The sequence below is a fragment of the Callionymus lyra genome, chromosome 14 (assembly GCF_982586985.1).
Source record: "Callionymus lyra chromosome 14, fCalLyr1.hap1.1, whole genome shotgun sequence".
NCBI classification, from domain to species: Eukaryota; Metazoa; Chordata; class Actinopteri; order Syngnathiformes; family Callionymidae; genus Callionymus; species Callionymus lyra.
In genome coordinates this window covers 25,919,940-25,941,024 of record NC_141831.1, presented here as the reverse complement: position 1 = coordinate 25,941,024, position 21,085 = coordinate 25,919,940, and the positions used below count along the sequence as shown (strand labels likewise).

General features: G+C 40.5%; 1 protein-coding gene across 1 annotated transcript in view; it reads right to left on the bottom strand.

Moving 5' to 3' along the window:
• Nucleotides 1-10,433: 10,433 nt before the first annotated feature.
• The window catches only part of LOC148066846 (ephrin type-B receptor 4a-like), a 38,656-nt gene continuing 28,004 nt past the window's right edge, over nt 10,434-21,085 (bottom strand). The window contains exons 6-17 of the mRNA XM_087806723.1: nt 19,398-19,733; nt 19,206-19,330; nt 18,266-18,431; nt 17,363-17,462; nt 15,235-15,299; nt 15,004-15,117; nt 14,496-14,743; nt 14,200-14,415; nt 13,858-14,007; nt 13,078-13,271; nt 12,607-12,765; nt 10,434-11,738 (exon numbers count right to left, since the gene is read on the bottom strand). Of these exons, the coding sequence (XP_087662849.1) occupies nt 11,630-11,738; nt 12,607-12,765; nt 13,078-13,271; nt 13,858-14,007; nt 14,200-14,415; nt 14,496-14,743; nt 15,004-15,117; nt 15,235-15,299; nt 17,363-17,462; nt 18,266-18,431; nt 19,206-19,330; nt 19,398-19,733 (1,982 nt within the window). The 3' untranslated portion in view covers nt 10,434-11,629. The remainder of the gene's footprint in view (nt 11,739-12,606; nt 12,766-13,077; nt 13,272-13,857; nt 14,008-14,199; nt 14,416-14,495; nt 14,744-15,003; nt 15,118-15,234; nt 15,300-17,362; nt 17,463-18,265; nt 18,432-19,205; nt 19,331-19,397; nt 19,734-21,085) is intronic.

Sequence of the window (21,085 nt, the reverse complement as noted above, 5' to 3'; positions counted from 1 at the left end):
AATCGCAGTGTGGACGTGAATGCACAAAGATGGAGAAGCAATCAACATCTTTCTTACTGCATCTCTGGGCGGACGGGGCAGCGGGGGATTCACCACCAGCTTATGTTGGTCCAGATTAAGAGAGGATCTCTGCTAGCTGCTGTCATATAATCTGCGAGAGTGGAGGCCACGGCAGACCTGCCTGCCCTCCGACCTTCACTTCCGATGTGTGTCTGAAAACAAAACATCACCAAAGCCTTAGACAGGAATTGTTGATGGAGAAGCAGGCGCCAAGACCAGCCTTTCTGACCGTTCCTTGTATCAGTGAGAAATCAAAGGTGAGGTCCACAATAATCCAACGGCATATTATGCGTTATGATACAGATGGGAGGGATTTTAATCTTCTAATCCGTTATGCGGAAAGTGAAGCGCCTACGTGAGAAAACAGGTTTGTCTCTTACGTAAAGGTCAATTCATTCTACAAGGCCACATTATTTTCTCCTGACTTGGATAGTGCTTACTTACAAGACATTCCCAGACCAGATATGATCTCTCTATAGTACTTGGTCACATGTTCCGATCTCATCCCATTTCCATGTTTAGGATGTTAAAGATCCAAAGCAGTCTCTGAATCCACAAGACGTTTCCAGTAAAGTGCGTCCAAACCTATAGCAGCATCACTATTAGCTGGTCCGGACAGAGCCTCAGTCAGTCCTAACTATAGGCTTCATTATAAAGTAAAGTTATAAAATTACTCTTAAACATATAGAGGGTGTCTTCCCTCCGGACTGAAGTTGGTAGTTGGTTCCACAGCCTAGCGGCTTGAAAACTGAAGGCCCTGGCTCCATATCTAGAGATTTGTGGTATAACTGATAGATCAGAGTTTAGGGATCGTAAGGTCCTAGAGGGTTGATACGTTTGCATTAGATCTTGAATGTATGTTGGTGCTAAGCCATGTAAAGCTTTAAAGGTTAAGAGAAGGATTTTAAATTGTATTCTAAATTCCACTGGAAGCCAATGTTAAGAGGACAGCACAGGGGAAATGTGCCTCTTAGTCTTAGTCAGGACACGAGCTGCAGAGTTTTGAGATACTTTTTGTGCATCCCAAAGAACCATCAGCAGATTCTCATCCACAGACCTAAGAGCCCGAGCTTGTGTGTAAGGCTGGATCAGATCACTGATGTGGAGGAGCCGGACACCCATAGTCTTCCATAATCAAGTACATTCTGAAAAGCTTGATCAGTAGTTAATGATTGTATGAGATGTTGTGGGCCAACTAGTAGAAGCTCAGTTTTGTCCGAGTTCAGTAAAAGGAAGTTTTACAGGACTGTAGTTGTGTTAGCTGATTTCTTTCATCTGGCTTCATTGACAAGTAGAGTTGAGTGTCGTCAGCATAACAGTAAAAGTTTATAGAGTATCTTCTGATAGAGTCCCCTAGTGGGAGTATATACAGTAGATTGTAAATAATAGAATTGTACATAGGATTGGACCAAAAACAGAATCTTGTAGAACATTGTTTCTGACCTTAGTGTGTGTTGATGACAGGTTGACATTTACATGTTCTGTCTGTCTAACAAATAAGACATAAACCGTTTTAAAGCAGGTCCACATATACCTATGTGGTCTCTGTAGAAGAATTTGGTGTTAATAGTGTCAAATGCAGCACTGAGATCTAGAAGAACAAGAACTGAAACACGGTCTTGATCAGAGGACATTAGCAGGTCGTTACTTACTTTCTGAAACAGTTCAAATTGGTTGTTATTAGATGGATGGATGAATGGATGGATGGATGGATTGATTGATGGATAGATGGATCGATTGAATGTGAAGGTGAGTTGGGAGTGTCCAGCGGAAGTTACATCACGATAGCGGAAAGTAAAGTTACAGAAACTTAAATGAAAAAATGTTACGAAAATAAAATGACTTATTAAAATACAAATAAATACAAACATAGAAGACAAACAAAATACAGAAACTAAGAAAATGAAGTTTAAACTTTAAATTCCTTACAATAGACGGACGGACGGATGGATGGATGGATGGATGGATGGATGGATGGACGGACGGATGGACGGACGGATGGACGCCCCCCTTGCCTCCTCGTAACCACTTTCTCCAGTATCTTTCTGGTCCGGACAGAGCTTCAGTCAGTCCTAACTATAGGCTTCATCATACAGTAAGGATTAAGATTGTTTTCAAACATAGACAGGGTGTGTGCCCTCTGGACTGAAGCCGGTAGTTGGTTCGAAACCACTTTCTCCAGTATCTTTGAAATGAAGTCAAGATTAGAGATCGGCCTCTAGTTAGTGAGAACCTCTGGATCAAGAATGAGCTTTTTTAGCAGAGGTTTAATTACTGCGACTTTAAAAGTCTGACGCACATGGGCTGATGTCATTGACAAGCTGGCAGTTAGTTTTCTGATTCTGTTTTTGATTCTGAGAAAGGATGAGCAGCACAGGCATCCAGCAGATGCTCATAACAGAACAACTGTTCTCCAGAGATGTGGGACAAGAGGGCGATTGTTTTTGACAGCATCAGCGTGGTTGACGGCTCTTGAATTGAGTAAGAACACTTAAGTAAAAGGAGTAAAGACGTGGAATTATACGTTTTGAAGTGGAAAAGTAAGTGAAGTTCTTCAAAGCCTTCATTTGACTATTAATGTTCACAGACCTCAACTGTTTTTTAAATTTAAAAAAACAGTATTGTCAGAACTACAATTAGCTGCAGCATTACACGATTAACAACAAACACATAAGCCACCACACATTATACATTAGTCTAGAAGTAATAACATAATGAGACAACATCATAACACGATGCCAACACAGATGAAAGTAAAATTCACATAATTCATGGTGAAGGTCGTTTAGTGTCAATTCTGCAATGTGTTACACATACAAAGGATTGAAGTTGATGCACTCAAAGTAGTAGCATCATTCAAAATTAACATAAATTAAGTTTGTGAGAAATAATATAATGAAAACGGAGCAAAACGATATCTGTCTTTCTCTGCTTCTTTTCAATCAGTAAAAACACCTTGTTTAATCAGTTGATAGTACCAATCGTCTTACTATAATGGTAACACCGAGGCTATATGCTCCGGACTTGTAATAATGTTGCGTTTGTTCACTCAAAATGCCTGAAAATAATATAAATATACAAGATCTATTATCTATTATTATTGACAATTCAATAAGTTGTGTGTTAACATCCAATCAGAGGGTCAGAGGTCAAGCTCTCTTTGCGAGTTAATTACTTTGGATAAGAAAGTTAAGAAACGACATTCATGTATTTAGCTGCTCCTCCTCTGGTTTAGATCCAAGATGTCATTGTTGTCAGAGATCACATGAGATTATAAGTATCAGGTGTAATTATTGCCGCCACTGACCGCTGGATAAATAAGCACGTCTCCATGGAAACCACAATGTCAGGGTGCGGAAGGAAACCCAGGCGCAAAAAGTGTCTGTTTGTCAAACTTGACAGATTTATTAACAGCAGGCAGAGGGATCGTCCCAGGTAGTCCAGGCAATATATATCCGACAGGTACCATATCCAGAAAACGGGTCAAGGGCACAGGCAGGCAGAGAAACGAGAAGACGTACCAGGGATCAAAACCGGGAAGGCGAAACAATCTCGAATAGGGAGTCTAAAACATGAAACACGAACTAGACGAACACGGAGCGACAAGTGTGACGTACCGACAAAGACTGAGGGAGAGTGAGCAGACTATGAAGGCTGCCAGCAATCACTGGCAGCCGCAGAAAACAAGACAGGTGAAGACAATAACAATCAGCAGGGGGAGGGACCGGAAAGGGAACTCACAGACACAGAAGGGAGCATGTTTCTAAATAAAAACAGGAAACACCAAGAAAGACACACGAGACATAACACACAAATGAATTCACAACACACTAGTACAATTCTCAAGAACTCAAAACATTCAGAGATATGATGATAAATGATAAATATATGAAATGCAAACTATATCGTTATAAATTGATATTTCTGATTATAACTTACCCTGTCATAAACCAGGTACAACAGCGTGATTATATAAATATAATAAACATAAATATGATGAACCATTTATGATTTTCAGTCAATTCGGTCAAGTTCTCAAGACTTCTAAATAATTGATGCTATTTTGATCTGTCCAAATTGAAGTTTCTTGCATAAAGATAAGTTGGCACTAGAGTAGCAGGTGTAAAACTTTTTTTTCAGCAAGCGGGTAATTTCTATCAAAAATAACAACTTTGTGTTGAGTCTATTCTATTCTGGGTGAGCTGAAACACTTTCACATGCTACACACAAGAGGGCGCCCTCTAAACATTCACGATAAAAAACGTTCTTATTTTCTCTTTGAAAAAAAAAAAGAATTCCAGTTGTTTCACAATGAAAACCAGCAGACTCGGTCCATTAATGAGATTATATTTGTGGTCAGACTCCCCGTCAAGAGCTGTGTCACAAACACACGCGCGCACATACACACGCGCACAGAGACCCTTTAAATATTGCAACCAGATGTTGGTTGAATCATAACCACGTGCACTTCCTCAACGATTTAGATGTTTGTGCTCATGGCGAGTAGAATTCAAGACCCACACACTTCTGCACACATGCACACACACACACACCTGCACACGAGTGAGATCGATCAATCGAGTCGTGCAGTTTGTCACACAGACCGTTGTTCATTCATAGGTCGGGGGTTTATGAGGGTAATGAACGTGGAAGCTCGTGTTTTTACAAAAAAAATGAACAGTAATGACAGACTGTCATTCATAGAAAGCGGGTGGACGGGCGGTGGAATGTTAGGGGCCCACAGTAGAAAGCCTGCTGAGCGGGGGGGGGGGGGTCACTCCTGCTTAAACCATTGATTTTTGGACCCAGATTTTATAAATCACATAAATACATAAAGCTAGTCTGACGCTGGAAGGAACGTGTCTACAAATGAGTTGAACGTAAATAAATACAGGAGCACACGGTTCAGGACCAGAGGAGAGAAATCCTTCCAGGCTGTTGCTCCTAAGCTTTGGAACGATCTTCCTCTCTCTTTGCGCTTGATGATCTACTGACTCCTTCAAGAAACATCTTAAGACACTTTTATTTGTGCAGGTGTAACAGATGTGGTCAGGCGGTCTTTCTTTTTCTTTTCATTTCATTCTCAGACTGGAAAATATGAAAAATAAAATGAACTTTCTTCCAGACGGTCCACATGATCTCCCAATCACAGACTTGGATATACCGTGAAGGTGAGTTGTGAGGGACCAGCGGCTGCTCTCGGAAGGGACTAGTACACACTGTTGTAAGAAACCTTCAGTTCCTTGGATAATAGTCGCATGGAATAGCCTTCATTTCTAAGAACATGAATAGACTGACACGTTTCACATGAAAGTTCTCTTTTTCTGGCCATTTTGAGAGTGCAATTCAACTGACAACAGTGATACTCCACATACTCAAGGCCAGTTGTATCGCCTCTCTAACCAGCAAACAGTTTCCAGCTGAGCTAAGATCATTTATAAGAGTTTTCTAATCAGCCTTCAGTCTTCTAACAATTAGCAAACACAACGTACCATTAGAACTCAAGGGAACACAAGGGTTTTAGGATCTTCAAATGATTCATGGATCCTGACAGTGATTCGGAACAGCATTTGGATTCAATCGTCTGTTCCCATCATAAACATTTCCTGTAGATTTCTTGACAATCTGTTCCCCTGTTTTTGACCTACAATGCTTAAAGACAAAGTTAAGAAAAGCTATTTCATCAAAATGACTGACACATGACCCAAAAAAACATTTGATTCATAAACTAAGTGAAAAAATATGACTATAAGCAAACATCAATATGTTGTCACAGTGCCACTGTGAGGCCAGGAGTGGTACTGCAAGAGATTAAAAGGCAATGTCATTGCAAAACAGTTTTTTTGACTTTGCTAAGACCAAGTTTAGTTGGACATTAACTCCTCCGATGTTTCCTGGGTGACCTCACTAGTGTAGAATCCAAACGGTTCAATGTCACCACTGGGAATGTTCCTGGTCTCTGTGTGGGTTCCCAACAACATGTAGCCTGTTTTAGATTGATGACGGCAGGATGTGGACGGAACAGAAGGATGTTGTGATTTATCTTCAAGACAAATGTGGAAATAGTTGGATTGCGTTTCATGAAGATAAATAGCATGTTTTAAAAAGAAAAAGTTTGAGGGTTGAACTCAGTGCTAGTCCCGCAGCTGACTTCACTCACTCCACGTCTGGTTGCTGGAAAGCATTGCGGAGGTGAGAGTGTGTGCGAGAGGTTAAGCACAGTAACAGCAAGATAAGCTGATTGATTGAAGTCCAACAGACACAGTTCAAATATGCAGATCAATCACTCTGATCAGGAACATCTTGAACATGTTTGTGCTCCTCTCAAGTGTACACATGGACACGGACACACACACACACACACACACACACACACACACACACACACACACACACACACACACACACACACACAGATGCAGTGAAGAGTTTCGATGTTGAGGATTGAGTTTCACAACATGGCTGATTCATGCGTGTGTGACTGAGGCGATCAATGTCACACTTGTTTATTTTAAATGTTTATATAAAGGTGATTAGAAGTTCATCCACAGAGAGAAAATGTTTATATTTTTATACTCACTCATTGAACCTGAAATGTAAAGTTTAACCCTTGCATATGTATTTCTGATCCAAATTCAACACAAGGGATACCTCAAACACATTTGTTTCCCAGCCCTTGGTCACCTTGAGATAACATGTATTCAATAATTTTCCTACTTTTACTTCATCCGAATTTTTATTTAAGATTAAACATGACATAGTCATATCAAGACTATCTTTCTTAAAATATATGTTTATCTTGAAACAATTAGGCTTATTAAGCTATATATATATATATATATATATATATATATATATATATATATATATATATATATTGAAAGATATTGGTCATGAAGATGTCATGAAAATCTGAATGAAATTACTTATTTTCCCTGAGAAGAACGAAGAAAGAAAAGAAAGGAACCCCTAACATGGTGGACGGTCGGGCATTGACTAGATTAAGCATCACAGGAACCAAAATGTGTTTCTTCGTCGAAGTGTACAGCAGCTGGGAGCTGAAACTAAACTCTGAGCGACTTCATCGAAGCAGGTGGGTCAGCTGAGTAGAGTCAACAGACGTGCAGACCACCACGACTCGCCTCCAGATCACATTTAATTCCGAACAGAGTGGAAACGTGCCGCCAAGCAACGCCGCCTCCAATCTTCTACTGCCACCACAGGTGAGGAATAATCTCCTCCGGCTGCCCGATACATTTGTTCCTAAACATGCGGACATTTCTCATCAAATGGTCCGACTGCAGCAGACAGAAAACTTTTTCCATCAAGCTTCTTCAAACATTTCTTTAGTCATCAGAGACTGGAATCAGGAATTCAATTAGAAAATGTGTCTTCATATATATATATATATAATGTTTTCGTTAACACACACCACTGCCTTATGTCGGACTCAACTGAACCCTTAGTATCCGGTCACACCTTGTTACCTGCTTGTCAGCTACATTTGAGATCACGCTATCCTGTTAATTCTCAATACCTGGCAAAGATTTACGACCAATTTTATGAAAAAAATGTTTTTCTCAGAAATGTGGCAGCATAGATGTGCAGAAAAAAAATATATATATGACAATACACGGAAATTCCTCCCTGTAGGAGAAGACACATTTTCAGATGACTCCCCTCCCCCACTCATAGAAACACATATACCTGTCCCACTGGCTGAACTCCCCCCAACACTCACACACAACTTGAATGCGGCCTGGAATGTGAGAGGAATGACACGGACAGAAGTGGTCAACAGCAGGACTCATGAATGGCCATTCAGCTCTGAACACAAAAGTTGGGCTAGATGTGTACTATGCTGCCGGGTCAGAGGTCAGCGAAAGCATTGACAAAAGTAGAACCAGAGATGAATGCATCTCGCTTTTCCGCAAATGTCGTCCGTAAACAACCACGGTTAGCTGTTTGTACTCCCGAAAACATGTTTCCCCGTGAGACAATCACAGACCATTAATGAACACGCTCTCGGAAGCTCTCAGTGTCTTTGGGATTTTTTTTCTGTGTGAGCGTGAGACAATAGTGAGCTGAAGCTTATGCGAGGCTGTGAGCTGCCCTCTGCCCGAGGCACCGCAGAAGAAAAGAACATCTCGTCGTGATTAAAAAGAGTTGAGGACCAGGAGACAGAGGAGAGGACAAGCTCCAGGCCCCCAGGGGATCAATGGAGAAGCAGGAGGCAACGGGAGCGACTGCTGCGGGAATGCCAAGATAGGAGATTCCACTTTGTAACCATTTATCTTAAACCCCTCAGTGGGAAGTTTATTTTCTTTTCCGGCAGCAGAAAGCTTCAAATAACAAATAACAAATAATACTTTGATTCAGTCCGACATACAACAAACGTGTCCAACAACTTTATACCTTCATAGATAAATAAATACAGCAGGCTGTGGAGATTTCTTTAACCATAAACTCCACCCACAATGGATATTCATTAAAACTCTGTTTATACATTGTAAAGTGGTAGAGAGTAGAGAATGACTTTTTAAAATATAGATTAGTGTCTGTGACGTCACCTTTCAGATGCTGAATATTCATTTTGGAACCAATTCTTTGGCTTTCTGAACTGATAAACCACAGCTTTTTGTTTTTCCTCATTGGCTTCACTTTTTTTAAAAACTGGATTTGGCTTCTTTCCTCTTAATATGCCAGACCAGCCTCAAATCACTGTAACACATACCCAACAGAACCGAACCGTAGACATTATTTTCTTCTTCAAACCAACATGTTGGAGGCATCTGTGGCTTCGAGACGCGGACACATTTGCTGCAAACATCGTCGCTGGTTAACATATCCAGTTTTGGAAACTTTAAACTTAATAAAATTATTGTTAACTGAAAAATATCTTAGGCATAAAAGTCTCCCAAATGGGGCTGAAGGATGAGGTCAAAGTATGTGTTGCATTCGTTGTTTGAAGAAGAAGCTGAAGTGGAAATTATTTATCTTGCATATAATTTGATACTCATTGTTGAAAAGCAGAAGCCAAAAGCAAGGTATTTCCCAGCTAAGCATCTACAGCACATTTGGAAAATAATCGAGGCGATCACTCAGAGGTGGAGTAGCTTTAATCTTTTAATTTAAATTTGGGACAAAAGCTCATCAAAAGGTCATCGGGACAGAACATCCCATCATCCGTCTGGAAACATCAATTGTGTTGACCTTGTCCTCACACAGTGACTGGAACAGGATGCTGTTTGATGATCAGCCTTCATGCTCCACGTCTTACATCGGATCCTAAATTAAGGTTTTGTCAAACACATCAAGCGCTCCGTTCATGAATATGTCGATGACTGAAACTCCACTACAGGTGAGGTTAAATATCCCACAATTCCTCAGTGGAACAATCTCTCTGGGTCAGAATCCTAAATGGACACCTGTCGGCAGTGAGACCACGTTGAAGGTACGAGGCTTAAAATAATAAAAACAGGAACAAAACATTTTGCAAGAAGGACAACAGAATTAAATAATTAATTAATATATTTGATTTCTCAAGAATAATATACAAATATACTTTTTTTAAATATAAAAAAGAACATCTTCTTTATGTAGAGTTTTCAAGTGTAGTCAGGCTGGAAAGTGTTTCGACAACTAAAAAGAGAAAGGTTAGCTCTCCAGGTCAGTGGTGAGATCTGATGGATTGTTTTGTGTCAGTGGCCCCTGACTAAGAAACTGTGTTCCAGCACTAATCCATGAGGCATTTAATAATCTGTCAAATTTTCATAATGGTAATTATTAGAGCCTGAAAGGTAATCGTGAAACACATGCAACGTCATCTTTGCCTCATGAAACTCGTCCCGGTCATTCGTGACCCAGTGGGTCATCGTCTCTTATCACCCCAACATGTGACCACACATCCTGTCTTATCTTATTGTTGCAGAGAAACCATCCCAAGGCCCGACTGATCCATCACTTTGTTGAGTTCTATTTTTCATTGTCTTTCACGTATACTTACAGTTTTGCTGCATTTACCGTCACACTAACGGTGGAACAACCCCAATAATTCTACATTAAACTTGGGGTTTGGAGTCAGGGGGCAGAGTTAGATCTGATGAACTGATGTTGGATGACGAATGTTATGGACAGATGAACCAAGTAAAAGAGACAAGATAGACAGCAAGGATGGTGATGAAGGAGGACTGGGAGATAAGACAGGTGTGATGGGAAATGCTAAAAAAGAAGATTCATCTGTTGGTTGGAGGATCTCACTCAGCGGTTTGTGAACTTCAACGGTTACTTCAGCACTTTTAGTACCGATCAAGATGTTCAAGTGGATAAGTGTTTGACCCAGATCAGAGGCAGCCACAATAGAAACAACATGATCACCAAAAAATATATTTTATATGAAAAATGGAGTCAGTCATTATGAACATTTTTAATTGTAGAACCATTTAAAGTCATGTTCAACATCAATACTCTGACAAACAACAGGGCAACATGATCAATTAAAAACTGAAAAATTAGCTGTGACTGATTTATATTCTCTATCTTAAGACAGAAAAATATCTAAGCTACTATCAAAATATATTCATATATAAAAGAGAGAGGGCGTAAGTGGACAAAGGAAAAGCATTATGAAGCACTAATGTGCATTTTGTATTTAAAGTCGTTGTTTAAGTTGGTTTTAGGGATTCATTTTCTTGGTGCAGTGCAGCTCCGAAGGCCTCCAGGGAGGATTTAGGCACATCCTAAATGTCAAAAAGTTTTTTTTTTTTTAAGAAATGCAAAGTCTTGGAGCTAAAACTTTGACACTTTGAAATGTATTTAACTTAGTTTGGCCAAAAGATGTGTTGGTCAACATTCTACTGAAGGCTGCCGACTGTCATGGCGGCCATAACTCAACATTCTCTAAAAACAAAAACAACATTCTGTCCAGGACTCACCTCTGCACCACACCTCAACATTTAAAGACAATCAAATGGTTGTAGTGCTCTCGTAATGGAGATGAACAGCTAGACAGAAGCTTTGAACAGACACATTTGTCATTCCGAAAGCAGAAGTGATTCAGTGTTCTCTGGCCTCTTTGTCCACAACCACTAATAATACACTTATTATGCCCCAGAATCTCACACTGAAGCCTCCTTTACACATGCTCACTTCAAGACGTTTCTGCCAGTGAAGACAGAAAGTAAATGAAAGAATGAGTGCAATGGCTCTAGAAACATTTTCATACCAGATCTCACAAACCAATCCTAGAAACAGTGACGAGAGCATCAGAACAGCATGTGTGCAGGAGGCTGTGATCCACACCCACAAAAGTGCTGATGCGTCTGAGGAGGATGAGAGCGTGACACGCCACACCTGAGTTGAGAGGAAGTCATGTTGGAATCACACGATGTTGAGATCAGTCTGATGCGGCTGGAGAAAGACTTCCGTGGAAAGACTTTGAAAGCTGAAATCCTCAGATTGGCACGAGCAGTTTGTTTCGCCTTCTTCCGAGAAAGTGATGACAAAAACGGCGGGAACTGATCCCGTCTTCACCAGTTCAACGGTGATTGACAAACTCTGGCAGGAGTTTTTAAAAGCTCACAGTTGTTGTGCCGTTGTTACCGAATGTCATCGCCTGGATGCTGGAGAGGATTTTCCTCTGATGTCCGGCCAAAGTTACGCCCATGTGAAGAAGATCTCTGGAAGAAATATGCAAGAAAATCAACGGACATTCTTAAAAAAAATTATCCCAGTTAGAACTGGACAGTATACAAAACATGGATAGAAATATTTGTTATTATTTATTTGAACTTTAAAGTAATCATTTAGACAAAAAAGATTAAAGTCATTAGACAATTTCTTTGAAAGAATCCTATCTTATATGAATATAGTTACATTTGTATAAATTAAAATCAATAAACACTTTTTTATAGTTTTCCCAAACAAGTAAAAATTTGGGCACATTATTTTAAAGTAAAAGATAAAGTGAAATGGTATTTGCTATCAAACATTTGTGAATGCTCAGTTTAGAATATGACCATACAAGGGCCTGATGAATCCAAATATAGTCCACACTTCATGGCTTCAAATACATTAATTTATATAAGGTTTTTTTTTTTCTTGATACTTTTATTTAGTTATTATTAAATATGTAAGCAAGCATCTAACCATCCAAGTAATTCTTTTTTTTTCATATTTGTGTGAGAAAACTTTTCATAACTTTCCCAGTAACGATTAAAGGCAGTTATCTGAGTAGAAACTTAATTCACTTTTTAATATCTGTTTCACAAAATATCAAAAGTTGTTTTGGCTCTTTGTTTTCAGGACCTACAGTATTGTATGTAAGTGTATGTGTGCAGCTGCAACTTCTCTCAACATGAGCATTAATTCAACATTTAAGGAGTCAGTGGAAGAGCATTAAAGAAGAAAGAGAGCAGGAAGCAAGCATGGACCGTTGCCAGGTCAGATTTGCTTACAGAAGCAGAGGAAAGAGGGAGTAGACCCGAAACTACATCATAAATTCAAGTATGTTCAGTGAGAGGGAGACAGTTGGAAGCCAGTACTGACTGTGTGCTGATCTCTGCCAGCTGGTTGACAGAACTGAAGCCAGCCTGCAAGAAACCGTCCTCGTAGCGCTCCATCTTGACCGCCCTCAGCCACTCGCCCACCGTCGCGAAAGAGGAGACGGCCGCCGGCGCTCGTTGGTCCAGCAGGGGGTAAGACAGGCTAGGGAGGAGAGACACAAAGGAGCAGCTTACTCACACTGTCACTCCAACAAGAGGATTGAGAAGCTGATACATGTCCTGCAGCAACATTCCAGTCTATCTAATCTGAGTCCGGGTGACAGACAGGGACACACAATAGGATTTGTCGGGGTGGAGAGTCTGTGTGTAAGCAGGCGACAGGCAGGAAGGGAAACACAGCCAGAGGCCGGGAGATCCCAGCAGGGTTGAAGGTGGTACATGAGACTGGTCAGCGGGAGGCCGACGTCTCGTCGTGGCTCTGATGGGTGATTCTTTCTCACCGGCTGTCACTCACCCTGCTCCTTCTTGAGCCACGATTTTCAGAGATGCGGGGTTGCGGATCAGCTTGTCCAGTGCGCTGACCAGGTCGGAGAACCGTGGGCGCGCCGAGCGATCCTTCTGCCAACAGTCGAGCATGAGCTGGTGTAGATGGGTGGGACAGTCGGGGGGCGGGGGCAGCCGGTAGTCCTGCTCGATGGCATTTATAACCTGATCGAAGAAGTTTGACATGAGGTGATGTTTGCATGTTTGTCCATAAACAGAGTTTTAAGATTGGCTTGTGAATCATCTTAATACATATGAGAACAGAAGTCATGTAGAAATCAAAATGTTTTGCTTCTGATGCCAGATAAAGAATCTAGAAATGAACTGTCAAAAACAGAGGGTCACATGGGAGTCACAGGTTTAATGTTTCGACCAATGATAAATTCATGCGCTTCTCAAGTCAAGTTTGAGTCATTGTATCTGGGATCAAACATAATACCTGTGAACTTTTTTTCAACCCAAGAAGTATTTTTGATTTGATTTACTAACAGGAACACCGGCCTTTTGAAATAAAACACAATTCTTAAGGGTTTTTAACAGGTGTTAAAGAAATTGGCAGCTTTTCATTCTCACGTAAAAAACAAAACTTCCAACTCTATTTCCACCTCACTTGCTGTTTGCTTCAACATGCCATTAACAGTATCACCTGTTCAGAGTTAATTTACTGAGAAGCGTGCATGACTCTTGACGCACATGCCTGAGAATCTGTGTTTTGAATTATCTTTAATAACAATGTTTTGCCAACACTTACGTCTTGGTTACTCATGTCCCAGTACGGTCTTTCTCCAAATGACATGACCTCCCACATGACGATGCCGTAGCTCCACACGTCAGAGGCAGATGTAAACTTTCGGAAGGCTATCGCCTCTGGAGCTGTCCAGCGGATTGGGATCTTCCCGCCCTGCAAGAACAGTGAACACTGAAGATGAACTAAACAGTTGATGTTTGTTTCTTCAGTCTGGTAGCTGATGAAAGGATGCATAGACTTAGCTTGATTATGCTTTTTTAATGATGTTGCAGCACACATATAAACGCTACAATCTACAAGGAAAAACGTAGTTTTCCTAATGTCTAGCCGAGTGATCTTCCTCACCAGGGAGCTGGTGTAGGTCGGGTCCGATGAGTTCTCCTGGAGGAAGCGTGAAAGGCCAAAGTCGGACACCTTGCAGACCAGGTTGCTGTTGATCAGTATGTTCCGGGCGGCCAGGTCTCGGTGGACGTAGCTCATCTCTGCGAGGTACTTCATGCCGGAGGCGATACCTCGCAGCATCCCCACCAGCTGGATGGGCGTGAATTGGCTGTCGTTCAGCTGCAGAACGCGTTAGAGAGGGAAAAGCTTTAGACGAGGGAAAAGTCTGTGTTCTTTGTTGCTAATTCTGCAACACCAACCCGAAGAAATGAGTCCAACGCTCCGTTCTCCATGAACTCTGTGAGGATCATGACGGGGCAGCTGGCTGTGATGATCCCCTCCAGATGGATGATGTTGGGGTGCTGGAACTGACCCATGATGGATGCTTCGGAGAGAAAATCCCGCCTCTGCTTGTCTGTGTAGCCACCCTTCAGAGTCTTGATGGCAACGTAGTTTTCCTTTTTCCCCGGGACCCGGAGTCGTCCTCGACACACCTCCCCGAACTCTCCTGGGGCGCACAGACACATCACTTTGTGATACTCAGGAAGACGCTCGAAGCTACAGCTGCCCTTGGTAGTGAATCAAACTTATTTATCAGTTAATCGTCTCACACATTGAACTCTATATACAAGAATAAGAGACGCTCCTGATAAATGTCACAGAATCCATTAAGGTAGCAAATTAGACGAACAAACACACACGATAATCTGCAGCCAGGTAAAGATGAATTTTGGAGTTGAAGCGGAAAAGAACACGCCCCAGGCTTACCAGCACCGATAACCTCTTCAATCTTTACAAAGGAAACGTTGATTTCCTTTGCAAATTCACGCACAGCCTCATTCGGGTCCTCGTATGTGAAGGGGTCGATGTAAACCTTGACCCCTGCTAGGGAAAGACAAACAAAGCAGCAGGAAAGGAAAAGAAAAATTTATTTGAGGAACAAGCAAAATGAAAATAACTGTGGGAATCAGTTGTAAATGAAAGTATTAGGTGTTTTACCTTGGCCGATGAGGTACTGGCTGTTCTTGTCACTCATTTCTGGATCTTTGATACGACTGTGTCTGCTGCAGGTACAGAGACGTCGAGTAGGATTAGTAGCATGGACAGGTCATCGTTAAAAACAAATTCTCTATTTAATAAACAACTCAAATGAGCTTCAGTGGCAACATGTGACGTTGATCTGAAGTCAGATGTTATTGATTACTTGTAGACAGTTTGAACTAGAGAGCGATGATCCGTCCACCTGGCTGAAGAACTCTGTGTATTCATTATCGGTTCAGTCCTGAAGCTGGAATCGGTTTTATGCAATTCCAGCTGTAAATCCATGCTATTCTTTCTATTTTCTGCATGTATTACCTTTTAAATGTTGCAGTTTTTGAGTTAATGAGTTTCCATTCTGCTGGGCTTACACCTGGTATTTACCTTTCATCGTTATCGTTGACTTAGATATGTACTATTCATTTATTATCAACAACAGTCCAAAGTTGTCAGGAGTGACGTATTAAATTTATAACACAAGAAATATATTATAAAGTATATTTTAATAGCATGTTTTAGTTGTAATATGCTGTATTTTAGCTGTATTTAGACATGAACTCATTGTTATTACTTTTTAAGTTGTTGTTTTTATTTAAAATACCATTTACATCATTGCAGCTCCTGACGTTTCCTGGACTTCAACACTTTATTTATCCGAGTCCACAATCACTGCAACCTTTTTTCTCTACATTTATCCATCGTGAATACATTTTCAAAGCCACGACTGTAGCTTTAAGGCCTCTTTGAAGTGAAAACATAAGGCTCAGTATCTATATTTCAGACACTAAAATCATGTGTATGTCCTGCAAGGAAAAAGATTTTGTTAACTCCCTTGATCTCCCCAAAATCTTACTCGCTCAATCACAATGGCTTTTGGTAAATTCTGAATACCTGCGTCAACCTTTACGGCTCTTTGACACCAGCAGCTCCATTGTAATTCTACGGCATTAACGCATCCCTGCACGACAGTAGCACAGCCTGTAGCTACTGGATCTCTGCCTTCCTCCACTTCTCTCCCACTTACAAGTATAAATAGAAATAATGCACCACCCTTAGTTAGCGGCAGATTTGGGGCTTAAGTTTTTCGAGAGTTTGCACATGTCACAAGGTCACAGCTATTGTTCTTCTGTCCTGTGGAAACAGGGCTGGGACGCCTGCATCCTGCCTCTCTGGCTGCTACCTACATCGTCCCCTCACTCAGTCATCTCCCCCTCACACAAGCACACGCACATGCATGCACAGACACACACATATGCATGTACAGACTTCACACACGGCTTCTGTCTCGCTCCCTCTCCACCTTTTATGCAGCACAAGACTATTTACTCAAACAATGAGGCCTACGGAAAATGTTCTAATGAGCAGGATAACTTTTTGCTGTGCAAGCAAAACCATCATGAATCTGAATTGCAGCACAAAGAGAAATGCTGCGGGTAACATCCATCGCTGATAAGACGTGATTTGTCTAGACAAAAGAACAAAGTGGTGCAAACTGTGAAAGAAAATGGGGTCATCACTGTTATTGGTTGTCAAGAGTTCCATTTCCACCCTTTTTGGCCATTTTCTATAATAATGATGGCTTTCTATCACTGGTTTACATCATCTAAAAGGATATCAATTCAACACTGTTGGTTCCCGATAGAGTGAGTCATTTTGACGTTTACATGCTTATCACAAGCATGATTCTGCAGTGAAATTACAGTTTTTTTCATTTAGAGTTAGATCTATTGTGATGTTTACTTGAGAGATATTTGCTACACTGTTGAGTATTCAGCATTTTTTGTACACTAAAATGAATAATAACAGTATTATATTTGGCCAAGACAGCAACTATATAAAAGAGAAAGCAAATTATTTTTGTAAATGTTTGAATAAGGAGGTGTTTTTGGTAAAAAGGTGCAAGCTTTTTCATCACAGAATCATAGAAGCAAATTCCTTTTAGTGGCACATATGGTGGCACTAACTGAGGTAGTTTATGCAGAGATGACCATGTTAGCGTCAATATAGGCAAATGCTAACATGCTGCTGTATTGTCTGCAACCAAAACTACCTAGAACTTAAGTCTTTCGTAGTTCCCCATTGTTCTTACCGAATGCAGTAGGCTGCCAGGAAAACAAAAACGATGAACAGCAGCATCCCTATGGCGATGAGGATTCCTGGCACTAGGAAGTGTGACGAGGAATCATGTCCTGGGAGAGACAGAAGGACAATGATATTGTATAATCGTCGCTGTATGTGTACACATGGTGAGCAGTGAAAAATATCTGAAAACCAGGATAAAAGGAACATGACAAGAATGTAAAGCACCAATGGGGCTGAACACAAGGACATCGACTAATTCCAAGGACAGCAAGAGATTTTTCTATAACAAGATCTAAAGAATAAAATGATATAAATGGAAAAAAGGTCATTGTACGTATGAAGAAGTCAATAAGTTCCTCAGTTTAAACTTAAAAAATGATGCAAATGGAGTTGAAATTACATTTTTTAAACGAAGACATAACAGCAGATATCTTACCATCTATAATCAACTTACTATTCTTTATATAATGATTATTAGTGGCAGGATAAGAATATACTTTTCTTATTATTAATTATATTTTGGTTAGAAGATTGTTAAAGTAAACCAATTGAAACATTTTGAAATTGAAAGTAAGTTATGTTAGAGTTGCTTAGATATATCTTCAAGACATCGTGTTTCAGTTACTTTCACTATTTCTAGTTTTCTTCCTTCACCATAATTCAATTATTTATGTATTGAGCAGATAAGATAGTGTGAGAAAGCTTCATTGGACAGGTTTGGACCTCAATGCTAATATTTAAGTCGACATACGATAAGAAAGTTTAAAGATAAGAAAGTTCAAAGTTGTCAGCATTCCTGACACATTCAATCATTAATGCAATACTCCCCCAAAAAATGATCCGTTTTACTTTTATTATTTATTACTATTCATAAAGTTTTTTTTTATATCATGCTCAAACGTTTTCCTACCATCAGGCAGCGTGCGGAACACAGCAGCAGGACTGAAGGTACCATAACCAGCAGTGGTCTTCGCTCGGACCTGCACTTCATACTGAGAAGCCCTTCGAAGGTCCGTCAGAACCGCTTGGTTTCTGTTACTTTCCGTGTAGTGGCACTGATCTTCACTGCGGCGATCCTGCAAGAAATAACTTTTCAGCTGCAGGAGACGACATAAATGGCTAAGAAGAGAGACGGTCGGATCCCAAGGTAAAAAGGTGCTTTAGGTTCTTGCATGCCTTAGTTTCCTGTTGGAGCTAAATAAACCTCCATAATCAAATACAAATGAACTAGGATGTGGGTGGTTTTCACACTGATTTAACCAAATACAATGTGAATCAGCTGCACTATCTTTGCGTCAGATCAGTGAAGAAACCTGACCAGCACAAAATATAAAATAAACACTTTTTGACTCAACTTTATTCCTATTTTCGTTATTATTGTCAAACTTCAATACATGTCTTCATGCAGGAAGTAAAATTAAGATAATATAAATACTACACAATACTTTTAGTATTTCACAATCTTGTCTGTATTTGGGCTTTCCTCCTACAGATGTGCTGTAATGACAATAATAAAAGCTTGAAGATTTCTACACCTCTGATGAGTAAACAGCATCACGATGAATGATAGATCTCTCCTTCAGTGTTTCCACGAAGACAACTCAGTAACCAAAATGATAGTAGACTAAAAGTACGCTGAGGTATAAAACATTACAAGATAACATGGTAAGTTAAATAAAAAGAAACCTTCTCCTACTGTTCTCGCACAACATTACTATTTAATGATGATATTAGCCTTTTCCGCCACGTTCGCGTGATGTTGACGGCACTGTTCTTTGTCATCAAAGCTAACAACGTTAACCTCGATGTAATGTGACCTTTAAGGCAGACAGCAGCGACAAAGCTCTCACCGTCTCACAGTACCGCAGCTGATACATCTGGATGGTGTAGTGCGGCTCTGTAGGGATGGACCATTGCAGAGTGAGACTGCTCTCTGTGGAGTCGCTCTTCTGAATCACAGACACCAACGAGGGAACTATGCAGATCACAGAAAAGGTATAAATAAAAACCCCACACGCTATTTTTTTCCCTCCACCTCGCACCGTCATGGCTGGTGGTGATGTTGACGCTTTCGCTGGCGGGTTCCCTGCCGCTGAGATGAGACACTCCGTTCAGAGCCTGGATGGTGAAGGTGTACGTGGTGTGCGACAGCAGACCCCACACCTCCACCCTGCAGCCCAGCAGGTTGTGTCGTGTGGGTCTGTAGCTGACGCTGTCTCCGCAGGACAGACACGAACCCTTCGGCGTCCTGCACACGAAACACTTGACTGTGTAGCTCAGGTCACTCCGGCCGCCGTTGTCGAGCGGCTCGTTCCACTCCAGGCTGAGTGTGGTGTCATTGATGTCGGTGATGATGCCACGAGGGTTAGAGGGGGGTCCTGCAATCACCAAAAGATCAGAAGTATCCTTTAACAATTCATTCATCCATAAAACAACGTTCAAGATTTGTGTTGGAACAAAAAACTTGAACCACCCCGGCCCTTTGAGGACCAGTTTGGAGACCTCTGATTTAAAGAGTCAAGTTCAAAACCTTCCTACATTTACACATGGAACTTAAACCTCTGGAAAATGCATCAGAAAGACACACATTCATTTTGGTGATAGGGAGTTTCCAGCAGTGTTATCTAGTTTAAGTGTATTTAAAGTTCTGATGTGTTGATTTAAGTGTGTCTCAAATTGATCTTGAACCTCTATTCTACTCATCAGTATGTGTTTGTACAAAAACTCTCTTTTAATTGAAATATTAGAAAATGCCCACTGAAAACTGTTTTTCTCAAGCTAAAATCTTGTTTACCATAATTAAACCGACTCTGCTGTGATTGGTCAAAAATCAAGGTTTGTCACATGTTCAGGAAGTCTCTATCTTCAAGAGACTCGTGTATTATGAAAGAAAAAATCAGGGCGTCCTTTGCTGCTGCAGGAGGAGTGAAGCCCTTTATTCGACATAATGGAAAATAACCTCTTGTTCTACATGATTTCAGACAGGGAAGAACCTTAAGTAATAACTTTAAAATGGGCAACGTCATGATGAGAGACTTACTGCATCTCATAAACATGTTTGATTGACAGCTCCACAAAGATTTCACACAGTGGTTACACACGTTGCATTGTCCCTGTTCTGCAACACAACTATTTTAAACTCAATTCCATGAAGACATCACATAGAAGAGTGCCCCAGTAGTGATTAGTTACAAAATATAAAATAAATGTAGGTGTTCAAATGTTCATGCTATGAAGATCATTAGCACCAGAACTGTGTTGTTTGTCAAACATTGAAACGATATAATGTCTTTTAAACAGACATTATATTTCTTACACGAGGAAGGTAAACCAGGCTGAGGCTCTGTCAGTCAAAAGCACAGTATCCTAACTTTTCAATGATTTAAAAAATCTTGAATCTTGAAAAGGGGTTCATTAAGTTTCAAATGTAGAAATAAATCCATCACATTAGGTTGAGGACCAAATATTTAGCTCTTAAATTTGTTATACATGCCTTGGCTGTTGCATTGTACTTTGGGACACGTGGTATAGATACATAGACGGATAGATAAAACTTTATTGATCCCTCCGGAGGTATGAATGACTGGAGGTATTTTAAACATGGCCCACAGGATGTTTTTAAATGTATTATGTATTTTAAAATGTGACTACAAGATAACATTAATCAAATTCATATTCAAGTAAAGACACTTAAATCTTTAACTAGTGAGGCAGTGTTTTCAGACACGTT